Genomic DNA, 14,471 nt, shown 5'->3' with positions numbered 1-14,471 from the left:
GAGGACCCTGCACCTAACGGTCATATACGGAGACTTTTGATAACCACCAACCAAAACTTTTACATCAAAATTTGCTCAAATATCCCCAACTGGATGTTTCTACTGGAGGTGGCTTTATCCATACATATCATGTTCATACTCCAAGAGTATCACAATTAATTTTATTTTTATCATGAATATTTTTTGATTTTTCAAGTGATTGTTGGATTTTTCAATGTGCAATTGGGGTGGTGGGTGGAGTCTGTAGCGTAGTGGTGCCATTTTTCACCAGACAGGACCTTTCACAGTGTTTCATCTTCATGTCGATTGGTAATTCTCTTATTACATTCTGTGCAATGTTGATGCTGTTGTTTTAACTTTTATTCCATAATTTTTCATTCAATAAAGCTCTATGTGATTCAATTTACCTCACCCTCGTTGTAGCCATACTTTGCAACTGCTTTTCTTCCACTTTCGTTTTTTCTTAGGCATACATTTACCCTCTGATGTTAACCTCTTCCTTGCCAGTGTCATTAGTACAGTGACAGTGCATTTCTTTTTAGCAATTATCACTGTATTAGTGTCACTGGTCCCCAAAAAAGTTTCAAAAGTGTCAGTTAGGTGTCCGATTTGTCTGCCGCAATATCGCAGCCCCGCTAAAAGGCACCGATCGCCACTATTATTAGTGAAAAAAATATTAAAAAATATCCTGTTGTAGACGCTATAACTTTTGTGCAAACCAAATAATATACGCTCATCATGTAAAAGAATACATATTGGCCTAAATTGATAAAAAAAAAAATATTTTGTACATTTATTAATGGCAATATCTTATGGCAGAAAGTAAGAATTGTCTTTGTTTTGTTTATAGCACAAAAAAAAAATGTATAGTTGATCAAATATCACCAAAAGAAAGCTCTATTTGTGGGAAAAAAAGGACAAAAATGTTATTTGGGTACAGCATCGCAGGACCGGGCAATTGTCAGTTAAAATAACGCAGTGCTGTATTGCAAAAAATAGCCTGGTCAGGAAGGGGGCTAAACCTTCCGGAGCTGAAATGGTTAAATTGATTGTAAGCATTTTTCCTTTTAAATAACAAACATGTCATACTTACCTGCTCTGTACAATGATTTTGCACAGAACAGCCCCCAACCTCCTTTTCTGGGTTCCCCCGCTAGTGCTCTTTTCTCCTCCTCCTCTCCAAGTGCCCCCATAGCAAGCCGCTTACTATCGGGGCATATGAACGAGCATGATTCCAAACTGGGCTGTGTGCGTCTTTAGATACACACAGTGCGGCTCTCCCCCGCCCCCTGCTCCCGCCTCACAGACTTTGACTGACAACAGCAGAAGCCAATGGCTCCTGCTGCTGCTGAGTTTCTTGTGAGACAAGAGAGAGGGGAGAAGAACTTATGCAGACGAGCACAGTGCTGGATTGAGATCGGGCTCAGATAAGTGTTTAAGGGAGTGCTGGGGGGAGATTTTGAAAAGTTTTTTTTACCTTAATGCAGAGAATGCGTTAAGGTAAAAATAAAAAAAAACTTTAGCATTTACAACCACTTTAATTTAAAGTTGAACTTTAGCCACTTAAGCCCCAGCCCTATTTCGGACACTTTTTGTTTAAGGTGAAATCAGTATTTTTTCCTAGGAAACTACTTAGAACCCCCAAACATTGTATATATTATTTTAGCAAAGACTCTGGAGAATCAAATGGTGGTCATTGCAATATTTTTTGTCACGCGGTATCTGCGCAGCGGTCTTTAAAACACCATTTTTTTTGGAAAAATTTAGAAAAATCACATTTCACTGCATTTAAAAAATACTAAACAGTAAAGTTAGCCCATTTTTTTTGTATATTGTGAAAGATGATGTCACGCCGAGTAAATAGATACCCAACATGTTACGGTTTAAAATTGCGCACACCCGTGGAATGGCGACAAACTACTTTCAATAGAAATCTCAATAGGCGACGTTTTAAATTTTTTTAACGGTTACCAGTTTAGAGTTAGAGTGTAGCTCTTTTATTTAATTATTGCCCACGCTCTGGCGATCGCGGCGATACCTAACATGTGTGGTTTGAACAGCGATTTAATTCACGGCTCGACTTCCGTATACGTTTTTTTTTTTTGTGCGCGAGCTAACGGTGATGGCGGTGGCTAAAATTTTTTTTTTTTTCCTATTTATTTTATTTTTTTTTAACTTTTTACAGGTTTTTGAAAAAAAAATAAAATCTGATCACTTTTATTGCTGTCACAAGCAATGTAAACATCCCTTGCGACACCAATATGCAGTGAAAGGTACTCTTTATGGAGGGATCGAGGGTCTAAAAGACCCTAGACCCCTCCACTACACTTCCATGTATGCAAAACGTCGAAAACGGCGTTTTTGCATACAGCCGTTTTTTAAATTTGCCGCCTTTTGCAGCACAGTAACCCGGAAGTGACGTCATGGACGCCGCCTCCGGGTTACCTCATCGGAGACCCGATCAAAGCCGTTTCCGGCTTTGATCGGGACTCCATCCAGCCGGCGGACGTTACAAGTCACGGAAGGCGGCGGGAGGGGGGGGGACGTCCCCTCCCGCTCACCCGGGTAACGATCGAGCGGCTCCCGAGCCGCATCGGTCGTTACCGACGGAAAGCCGACCGTTGGCACTAAACCACGGTACCAGGATGATGCCTCTAGCTAGAGGCATCATCCCGGTATAACCCCGAAAAGTTACCCGACATACCCCTACGTCACTTTGCGTTAAGTGGGTAGGCACACAAACTTTCAATTTTTAGCCACAAAGAGTATACAGGAAATCCAGTTTGTACACACCAAATTAGAGTCCCCCCTTACATCAGGGTCTCCATTAGCACCCCCCTTACATCAGAATGCCTATCAGAGTCCCCCCTTACATTAGGGAACCTATCAGACTCCTCCTTACATCAGGGACCCCATCAGAGTCTCCCCTTACATCAGGGACCCTATCAGAGTCCCCCTTACATCAGCATCCCCATTAAAGCCCACTGGCTATAGCAGTAGGGCAGGAGGTGGAGCAGGTCTGGACAAAGGAAGTTCCATCCTCCAGTGAATGCTAGGGCAAGCACACCATTGGTTGCTAAGGCACCATAGGTCCTAGTAACCAATGATGCGGAAAATGACTGAGCAGACGGGATGTGGGGGGGGGGGGGGAAACCTGTGTTGAGGGACTTTAGTAGGGAAGGCTATTGGCTGTGAGGGGGGAAAAGTGGAGAGAGTAGGCAGCCTCTGTTAATCCCAATCTTCAATCTGTGTCTGTGAACACTGAAAATATGTTACTGACCTTAGTTGCAGGCCTTGGTTTGGCTCACAGGCTTTATTTAGTTTGGAGACCCCTGTTCAAGTAGGAATACCTGATGCCCCTTTCGGTCGGTGGTCATAATGCTGTTCCTGTCCAGGGCGCTCTGGGGGTCGAGTGGTCTCTAGCAGAGTAGTCACAGAATTGTAACTAGTTTATTTCTCTTGCTGACTTTATTATCAGGAATGAAGTTCTTTGAACCTCCCGTTGACTTGTTGGTGAACGTGACACTAATCCTCTCCATGCTGCACTGCGGACTCCCTCTCCTCCCACCCCGATTATCCTATTTACTCATTCAACTTCCCTGGAGGACACATCCATGCCACCAGACCACTTGAATTAATTGAATAAAGGTTTAATTGTCTTGGTTGCAGGATGCGAGGTGTGACTAGTCTAAGCCCTGCAGAGGACACAACACACGGAGGACTATAATACGCTCCAGCCTGTCAACTCTTCCACACTGGATGCACCTTCATCCTTTTCAGCGGATTATTCATCTCACGCTGCAGCGAGGCGGCCCTGCCAGCAAGGAATGTCTGGAAGGCTGTGCTCAGAAGACCCTCGTACTTTTCTAACAGCAGTTTATCCTCCGGTGGGTAGATACGCCTGAGAGAAAAGGGTAAACAAAAAAAACACACAAATACCGGGCTGTGAATAAACTTGCCATTGTCTTTGATAAAGATAACAGTCAGAATAACATTAAAACCAAAGTGAGGAGCAGCAGAGACATGAACAATCTTCTATGCAATGGGTACAGACGTAATGTCACAGACAAGCAGGGGAAACATATTTTATTTAGGTTTCTCCTAACAGAAAGTAAGAGATCCTGAGAAATTTAAAGGGAAACTGTCAGGATTGAAATATCAGAGCTCCTGGGTTCTTATCCTTATCCTGGACTGGAGAAATATAAAAATCCAGGAGCAAAACCAGAGATCGTTATGCCCAATATGGTATAGGTTGGTCACATGCACAAGAAGTGATGGCCTGAAGGGGCTTTAGGTATAGCGGCAAGCAGAAAGTGATTAATCTACTCCAATCAGCTTAAGGCTGGGTTCACATAAACTATATTACCAAAAGTATTGGGACGCCTGCCTTTTCACATGAACTTTAATGGCATCCCAGTCTAATGCCTCGTACAAACGCATCGATTATTGGCCGGGAATTTTCGGCCAACGTCCAATCTGCCGATTTCTGATGCTTCCGACAACCGACTCTGACTTTTCGGCCGAAAAAAATCTGGTGTGCAGGCTATAACATTTTTGTTGGCCGTCACCACAACGGCCGATTTTCCGTCAGTCAGTACAGATTTCGGCAGACAAAAATCTGAAGATCAAGACTGGGCATGCTCAGAGAAGAAAAAACACACGGAAAGTTAACCAGCACATGACATCACTTCTGAAGTAGATTTTTGTTGGGCGAGAAAAATCGTGCGCAGTCTAGGCACATTCCAACCAACAAAACACCACTCTGGACAAAAGTCGGACGATCGGTCAGCCGATAATCGTTGCGTGTGTACGAGGCATTAGTCTCTAGGGTTTAATATTGAGTTGGCCCACCCTTTGCAGCTATAACAGCTTCAACTCTTCTGGGAAGGCTGTCCACAAGGTTTAGGAGTGTGTCTATGGGAATGTTTGACCATTCTTCCAGAAGCCAGGTTAGGCACTAATGTGGATGAGAAGGCCTGGCTCGCAGTCTCCACTCGATTTCATCCCAAAGATGTTCTATCGGGTTGAGGTCAGGACTCTGCGCAGACCCATGAAGTTCCTCCACTCCAAACTCGCTCATCCATGTCTTTATGGACCTTGTTTGTGCACTGTTGCGTAGTCCTGTTGGAACAGGAAGGGGCCATCCCCAAAGTTGGGAGCATGAAATTGTCCAAAATGTCTTGGTATGCTGACGCCTTAAGAGTTCCCTTCACTGGAACTAAGGGGCCAACCCAACCCCTGAAAAACAACCCCACACCATAATCCCCCCTCTCCACCAAAAAATTTGGACCAGTGCACAATGAAAGGTCTATAAAGACATAAATGAGTGAGTTTGGGGTAGAGGAACTTGACTGGCCTGCACAGAGTCCTGCATGTAACACCTCTGGGATGAATTAGAGCAGAGATTGCGAGCCAGGCCTTCTCGTCCAACATCAGTGCCTGACCTCACAAATGCGCTTCCGGAAAAATGGTCAAACATTCCCACAGACACAGTCCTAAACCTTGTGGACAGCCTTCTCAGAAGAGTTGAAGCTGTTATAGCTGCAAAGGGTGAGCCCACTTAATATTGAACCCTATGGACTAAGACTGGGAGGCCATTAAAGTTCATGTGCGTGTAAAGGTAGACGTCCCAATAATTTTGGTAATATAGTGTATATGTGAATTGGATGCGTTTTACACCACATCCAATTCGCATAACATGTGAGCGTGACCGGCTTTCAATGAAGCCGGTTCGCACATGTCCGTGGAAGCTGCGGTTCTAATTCGAAAAGGGTCCTGTGCGTTTTTGGGTCTGGTTCATGTGCAAATTCGTTCCTGAACACAAACCCACAGGATGCCAGACAACAAACTGCAGCTGGACCTGTGAGAATATAGCCTTATACAGGAAATGATGGAAGAATGGTTCTTATTCAAATATCCTCCATTTAATTGATATAATAATAGCCAACACATTTTGGAAGTCCTCTCCAGCAACAATATGAACAAAAATTACATATAAAGAAGCAGAACCAAATATAAACAGGTGACAAAAAGCAGAAAATACAAGTGACTCTGGTCCCTAACTAAAAAAATCTAAAGCATTGCTTCTGCTATAGAAGCCAATGAACACTTACCTCTCAGCGAGTTCGATCCCCCCCTATCTTCAAGCAGTACAGCCTTTGACATGGCCATCAACATTCCACACTTCAAATGCTTAACCCCCCCCCCATATTGTCAAAAGTATTGGGACACCTGCCTTTACACATACACACATGAAGACATGGATGAGAGAGTTTGGGATGGAGGAACTTTGGCCTGCACATAGTCCTGACCTCAACTCAATAGAACACCTTTTCGTTCAACACCAGTGGCTGACCTCATAAATGCACTTCTGGAAGAATGGTCATACATTCCCATAGACACACTCCTAAATCTTATGGACAGCCTTCCCAGAAGAGTTGAAGCTGTTATAGCTGCAAAGGGTGGGCCAACTCAATAATGAACCCTACGGACTAGGACTGGGATGCCATTAAAGTTCATGTGTGTAAAGGCAGGCGTTAGAGCTGCACGATTCTGGAAAAAATGATAATCACAAATTTTTTGCTTAGAATAATGATCATAATTCACTCACGATTCTCGGCGTAACATCATCTTTCATATTATACAAAAAAACTTGGGCTAACTTTACTGTTTAGTTTTTTTACAATTAACTAAAGTGTATTTTTACCCAAAAAACTGCGTTTGAAATACTTCTGCGCAAAACAGTGTGACATAAAAGATTGCAGCAATCGCCATTTAATTCTCGGGTCTCAGCTAAAAAATATATATATAATGTTTGAGGGTTCTAAGTAATTTTCTAGTAAAAAATATTGATTTTAACTGACTTAACTTCCTTTGATCTAAAAGAACAAAATGATACATTGTAAAATGTGTTTATAGTTATCTAGCAGCCTTAACAATGTTGATAAACATTTGCCAGAGGCTCTTTTTTTTTTGACAGCTGTGAGTGAGCAGAGAACAGCCCTGTATGAATCAAGGACATGGCATTTTAAGATCATGGGGGGGGGGGGGGTGAATTGTGATCGCAATTTTTTAATGATTAAAGCGGTTGTAAACCCTCTCTTATACCTTTAACCTATAGGTAAGCCTTTAATAAGGCTTACCTATAGGGACTGTAAATATCTCCTAAACTTGCACAGTCTAGGAGATATTTACATTTCATGCAGCCGATGACATCATCAGCGCATGCGCTCTGAAGGAGAGGCCACCCGTGCCGTTCCTTCAGAGCCCTGTGTCGTGAATGGTGGCTCCCACACACATGCGTAGGAGTGATGTCATCGCGCCTCTGGCCAATCAGATGGGGCCAGAGGACGCGAACAAGGAAGCAGGACGGCCAAACATGTCGGCCATGTCACCGATGCACCATGCAGACCAACTTGATGTAGTGTGCGGTGTATGGTCTGAGCACTGACAGGCTGACCCCCCCACCCCTTCAAACTCTGCAGCAATGCTGGCAGCACTCATACGTCTATTTGCCAAAGACAACCTCTGGATATGAAGCTGAGCATATGCACTCAACTACTTTGGTTGACTATGGCAAGGCCTGTTCTGAGTGGAACCTGTCCTGTTAAACTACTGTATAAACTACTGTATGGTCTTGGCCAATGAGCTGCAGCTTAGTTTCAGGGTCTTAGCAATCTTCTTATAGCCTGGGCCATCTTTATGTAGAGCAACAATTCTTTTTTTCAGATTCTCAGAGAGTTCTTTGCCATGAGGTGCCATGTTGAACTTCCAATGAGCAGTATGAGAGAGTGAGAGCGATAACACAAAATTTAACACACCTGCTCCCCATTCACACCTGAGACCTTGTAACACTAACGAGTCACATGACACCGGGGAGGGAAAATGGCTAATTAGGTCCAATTTGGACATTTTCACTTAGGGGTGTACTCACTTTTGTTGCTAGCGGTTTAGACATCAATGGCTGTGTGTTGTGTTATTTTGAGGGGAAAGCAAATTTACACTGTTATACAAGCTGTACACTCACTACTTTACATTGTAGCAAAGTGTCATTTCTTCAGTGTTGTCACATGAAAAGATATAATAAAATATTTACAAAAATGTGAGGGATGTACTCACTTTGTGAGATACTGTAAATATATATATACACACACTGTATATCATACATTTTAAAACACACATACAGTGGCGGACTGAACATTCGGGGATATCGGGCGCTGACCGAGGGCCCGGGGGCCAGTAGGGGGCCCGCCCTTGACTTTTGGCAAACATCCAGAGCAGACACATGGTGAGAGAGCTCTGCTGTCTGTCAGGATATACCGCCCGATCCACAGGTTTCCCAGGCAGCTGCACATTGCTGACTCTGCTCTCCCTCCAGCTCTACTACTAGAAGAGCCGTGAGTACACCCGCCCACAGCCAGCCTATGAATATCTTTGCTTGCCTTGTTCTGGGAATCTCCCTGAGCTCCCTTAAACACCACAATAGGAGAGGGGGCACATTAAGAACACCTGTCTTGCTCAGCAGTAGCCTGGCCTGTCATTACAACTCCTGGCCCTGATACCCACATGCTACTTCACCTGCGATTTCTATGGGAAAAACAAATGGGAAGCAACCGCGAATACATCTGGCTCCCTTGCTAGGCTGGCTGCCCACAACTCACAAGTGGCTGGCAGTAAAACACTTTAGAAAAAATAAATCCTTGTCGGTGACTCTGAACTGTGCATGCGCAGTCTGAAGCCAGCCAATTAGAGAACTGCTGGGCTCAGCCTCAGATCAGGCAGTGGGATGTGGCTTAAATTTACACATACACACATTCCCGCCATACAAGTAGAGACCAAGCTCGGCAGGTCACTAATTGTCTGGCTCCAGACTGCGCATGCACTGTTCAGAATCACAGACAAGGATTTGTTTTTCTAAAGTGTTTTATCAGCAGCCACTCATGAGTTGTGACCAGACCGGGAGGTAATGGACTACTTGCCAACTGCACTAAAGTCAAATGACAGCTACAGAATGGATGGCCAGTTCTGGGAGGCCATCATATTTATTTATTTATTTATTTCATAAATTTCACTTATATAGCGCTGTCAATTTATGCCGCACTGTAAAATTTCCGTGACTGTCCCGGACAATCCGTGACTGTCCCGGACAATCCGTGACTGTCCCGGACAATCCGTGACTGTCCCGGGACAACTGTAAAATTTCCGTGACTGTCCCGGACAATTTCCGTGACTGTCCCGGACAATTTCCGTGACTGTCCCGGACAATCCGTGACTGTCCCGGACAATCCGTGACTGTTGCCAACTATGCAACTGATTCACTTTTTAAGGTCATTGAGCACATGCACAGATACTGATAAAGCACAATTTCGGGTAACAACACCTCTAACAAGGCTGCATGGCCTCTGACACTACATAAGAAAGTAAGAGGAGCTTTGCAAATGTTACATTTTTATTCATTTGATATTTTATTCATAATCTTCATAATCTGTAAAGATCTAAAAAAAAAAAAAACAGTTATACGGCTTTGCCATCTTCAATAACCATTGAATGCTATTTTTAATACACAGACAACTTGCTGATATGGCTGCCTCTGCCTAATACATCCCCAACTCTACCCATCGAGAGGGCAAAACCAATAAATCCATAATTGTTTGTAAGTATGGTAGAGATAGTAATGTTTCTTTGCACACTAGAGATTTCTCATAGCTTACAATGGTTTCAACACGTACTACAAAACAGAGGGAGCAGCTCTGACCCGTCCTCCGTTGAGTGAAGTTATGTTTTACTATTTACAACTGCTTTCCTTTAAAATACTGACAGCAAAAAAAATTGGCCGCTTTTTTTAAAATGATTTACTCTCTCTTGCAGAAAAGCCTTCTGGCAAGTTGAAGCAGTGTTGTAAGATGAAAAAAAAAAAGATGAATATTTGCCGAGGACTTGTAAGGTATATGAAAGTTTTGTCGTTTTCCAAGTTTTACTCTACTTTAAAATATATGTCCTTGATAATGTTCAATCAGGAAAGATGAGAAGCATGGGAACATTAAGAAGGAATTACTAGCTAGCAGTTCGTCTGGAATCCTCAGACTTGATGGAAAGAGAACGAGGTGGGGGCTCACGTACCAAACTCATTTCCAACAAAATCTAAGAGGAGAAATACGAAGACAAGATGGTTGCCGTGTCGCTATTAATGAACGGTGCGAGCAAGACTAATGACGTAAAGATACATAGCCTCCGGCGGTCTATTAACAGTCTTTTAAAAAAGGAGATGGGAAGTTATTTGCTTCTAGGTGGCTAATTACAAAAAGCTTCAACTCAAAATCTCAATCATGCTTTATCTTCTGTTACGTTCCTCACTGGTGGTCGGCCCAGTCTAGTGTGCTATATAGGTTTGATTCCCAAACAGGAAAAAGGCCAACTATGTAGTACAGGGAAAGCTCCATCTGTGAACAGGCAGAAGTTCATGAAAAATATAAAACCTAGCCAACATTTGAAGGTGGATCAAAGCTGAAATGAGAAATACCTTTGCAGAGCTAAATTAGAGATGCCCTATACTCCATTTTCTAACATCGAAGGTTTCTTTCCTCCTTCAACGCTAATACAAACACAAAGGAGTGTATTTATAAAAAGTTGTTGGACGAATTTCAAACACAATGTTGCATGTCACACAATTTTTGGCTTTAATTTAATAGAGTAATGCTTCTGATGGTTAGCTTCACCCAGTGCTCATATTTTCTGTTTGAGATATTTCAGAAAATTATACCTCATTTTGGCCACTAAATGGAGCTGACAATCACAAGGATTAAAAATTATGGTCAAAATTCCTACAGTAATGTGTTTGACATTTGTCCAACAAATGTTTTATTTATTATTAGACCACAAAGAGTTATTTCCGATGTAATTCCCATCCTACTGTTGTTTTCAGAACTTAGAGCAGGGGTGTAACTACAGGGGTTGCAGGGGTTGCAATTGCAACCGGGCCCCATGCTTCAGGGGGCCTGTGCGGCTCCCCTGTACACCTGGATAGGAGGGGCGGCGGGGGCAGCATGTAGAGAAATCACTGTGCTCCTATTTCCTCCTGTAGCTGCAGGAGGAAATGGAGAAGATTGGTTCCTCTGCATGCTGCCCCCGCCACTCCTTCTATCCAGTTTACTTGTGTTCTGCTGTCTCTGGGCCCCTGTGTGCTCCCCTGGTCCCCCCCCCCCCCTACTGTGCTCCCTCCCCTCTCCTGCCGGCTGCTGAAGGGAATGTGTCACAATAGAGAACAAGGAAGGGGTCAGTAAATATGTAATTTACGAGCTCCTTCCTTTTCTGAATGAACAGAGTCATAGTCAGTGACATTGTAAAAAAAAATAAAATAAAATGATAAAAAATAAAACAATAAAAATACCAAAAAATAAAAACTACTGACACCAGTGGGGGAACTTCCAGGATCGCAAAGGTCACACTTGCAACCGGACCCTGGCATTCCACCACCATGGGGAGGCCCCAAGATGGCAGGAAGGGGGCCCACTGCAGAACTTGTGAAAGGGTCCCGCTGCGGGACCGTAATAAAGGGCCCCGCAACAAGAGTAAAGGGCCCCAGGATCAATGGGAAGAGCCCCAGGCTTGAAAGGAAGGACCCCGGCCAGGGGTCCAGGGGGCCCTTCATGGTTTCTTGCACTAGGGCTCTGAAGGCTTTAGTTACGCCTCTGACTTAGAGCAGTGGTCCTCAACCCTGGCCTACAGGGCCCACTAACAGGCCAGATTTTAGGTATTACCTTGGGGAGATGCAGATTAGAGTACTGCAATCACCGAGCAGCAAATGATATCACCTGGGATGTATTTCAGTTATCTTGAAAATCTGGCCTGTTAGTGGGCCCTGTAGGCCAGGGTTGAGGACCACTGACTTAGAGGACTGATGTCCGATCACAAAAAATATAATGGCTCCCACACAAAATCATTGCATTTTAGGTAATACCAGATTTTACCAACAGAAGGGGCTACTGGCGAACTAAAAAATTTGAGGTTGCCTGCTGCCACTAAGGGATCCAGCCTGCATACCGTTGACTTCCAACTGTACAGAAAATGAAATGGGTTCACACAGCAATTCCCGAGGCTAGGAGATTTTTGACTTTAAATAACAAGATGAATTAACAGTAGCAGTCCTGGGACACCTTGTTGACGCATCTTCCTACTTCAAAATAAAAGTACCTGATCAATAGCTTATTATGGCTCTTGTATTGTCTAATAAAATACTTGAATAATACTAAATTAATCTAACTGTTCTTTTGAAATACTGTGTGGAACTACTTCTTCTAAGCTCAAGTAATCAAAATGTTGTATGGTCAAGTCAACTGTCGTTCAGCTTCTCAGAACATAGATATAATGATACTAAACTCATCTACAATCTAAACCTATTCACATTGACCATTTTTTTTTTTTTTTTAAATCTGTCGTGGAGCAAAAATCTAAAAATGCAAAAACCATTAAGTGAACAAAGAACGTAAAACACACACTAAAAAGTGCACTTTAAGGTGTGCTTTAGTGCACCCCCCGCCCCCCCAAAGGGGTAGGACCTTTCCCTGATCCCCCAAGGCACAGGGCTCCTGACAGGGACATAGGGTTCCAATGGTCTTCCTAGCCAAAAGGCCTGGCAGACCCCATTCTTCTAGGTCAGCCAAAGCCAACCACTGAATACAAGGTAAAGGGGCTCTAACAGGGACACGCACCCCAAGGGGGCAGAGGAGCAAGGGACCAGAAGGCCACACTCTCTCCCCCTAGACATCAGGGCAAGCCTGAGGACTGACTCCCTTCATCTTATTGAGAAAAAAAAACAGACAAAAGTGAAAGTGTGGAGAAAAATACATTTAGATAAATAGGTGGTCACGCATGTGCACTGGCCAGGCCCAGAGGTCTGGAAGACAAAAATTGCCCCAGACTTAGCCAAAAGGCCCAGCCTTAAAAGATGCAGTGCAAACTGTAACCATGGGCCAGTTCACACTGTGGGGTCCCACACCCAATTGTTACTAAGAGGATCCCTATGGCAACCACTCCCAGGTGGCACAGATGCTGCCGACTCTCTGCCTTCCCAGGCCATGGCCAGACAAGGTAGATCCACTCAAATCAGGAGGAACTGGACCCATCCAGTTTTCTCTGGGGAATTACTCCTGTTCCCCGACAGCCTGCGGGCGCCTGGGTTTCTGTTCCAGACGGTACTAGTCTTCTGAGCCCCCATCACTCCAGCAGGGGTACATAGCCAGCCACTCCAGCAACCGGTCAAGCCAAAATGACAGAACAGCACCCCTACTGGACACTGATAAGAACAGATACTACACTTGATCTTAGCCAAAAGGCTGAGAAGCACAAGAGGCTGTATATAGGTATGGGAGACATGGCTTAAAGCCCCATATCACACAGTCATTCAATAATAAAGGCTGCCATGACATAACCTACATAAGGGGAAAATAAATCAATTCTTGTTTTCAATCCACACACAGTACTGTTCATGGGTCAGTGTTCTGTTTCCGAAAAATCTGTCTGAAGATTTAAAAAATCCACCATATACTTCCTATGCTAAGATGATGGCTCAGAGATATAAGTCCTGGTGCTTGTAAGGTTCTTGAATGTGTCCGCAAACGTCTGACACAGATCAGCTCCAGTTGCTGCTTCTCACCTTGTGACTTGCTACAAAGCAACAATGCTCCAGTCTGATCACTAGGGTAGAAGGAACTGAGGAAATGTTTCCTCACAAGCAAACAATTTATGTTAAAAAAAGGGTTTTGTTTGCACACATTTGCACATAAATGCGTAAGCCACAGTGCCCACACCAAGAGACCTCTGTATATACTGTGATCCTAACTTTAAAATGGAGGCTCTGGAAATTTAGAGTTAGGACCTCAGGACATACAGAGGTCCCTTGGTTTGGGCACCGTGGCGTACGCGTATATTTTCAAATGCGTGCACACTGTTTTTAACTTAAACTGTTAGACAGAGCCAATTTGGTTGTTTTGCAAGCTGGTTAATAAGTGTGCTGGGAAACAATGTTCCCTTTAAGCTGCGCGCATGCGTGGCTGCGCAGTCTAATTGACGGTTCGGCGCAGCACAAATTCAGACCGCGCAGCCACGTGAAGACGGTGAAGGTAGTGAGCAGTGCGCCCCGAGAGCCTGCCCATTGTGTGACAATAGCGACTGAAAATTCGCTATTGTCACACGGATCCTCCTCCTGGCCAATCAGTGAGCGGGTCCTCCCGCTTCCTGATTGGCCGAAAGGCAAACCACCCCATGCCATTGGCCGAGGTCCGAGGAGGAGGCGGGAGGACTGAGGAGACGCGGGAACGCGGGGACTGAAGAGAAGCTGCCGTGAGGTAAGTGCACGGGTCTTGCGGGGGGAACGCTGGCATCTCTGCATTGATTGGGGGCAATACTGTGGGCACTCTGCAATTGATTGGGGGCAATGCTGTGGGCACTTTGCATTGATTGGGGGCAATGCTATG

At 44.2% G+C, this 14,471-nt stretch overlaps 1 protein-coding gene across 2 annotated transcripts in view; it reads right to left on the bottom strand.

Annotated features, from left to right (window-relative positions):
- Positions 1 to 14,471, bottom strand: part of TTLL7 (tubulin tyrosine ligase like 7) — a 233,242-nt gene that overhangs the window by 118,076 nt on the left and 100,695 nt on the right. For both annotated transcript variants that reach the window (XM_082265320.1, XM_082265319.1), the window contains exon 12: positions 3,766 to 3,901. In XM_082265320.1, coding sequence (XP_082121446.1) covers positions 3,766 to 3,901 — 136 coding nt within the window. The remainder of the gene's footprint in view (positions 1 to 3,765; positions 3,902 to 14,471) is intronic.

This window comes from Pelophylax lessonae, assembly GCF_965119305.1.
Source record: "Pelophylax lessonae genome assembly, chromosome: 8".
NCBI lineage: Eukaryota > Metazoa > Chordata > Amphibia > Anura > Ranidae > Pelophylax > Pelophylax lessonae.
The sequence above is the reverse complement of the archived record's forward strand: the minus strand, read 5'-3'. Positions and strand labels throughout refer to the sequence as shown.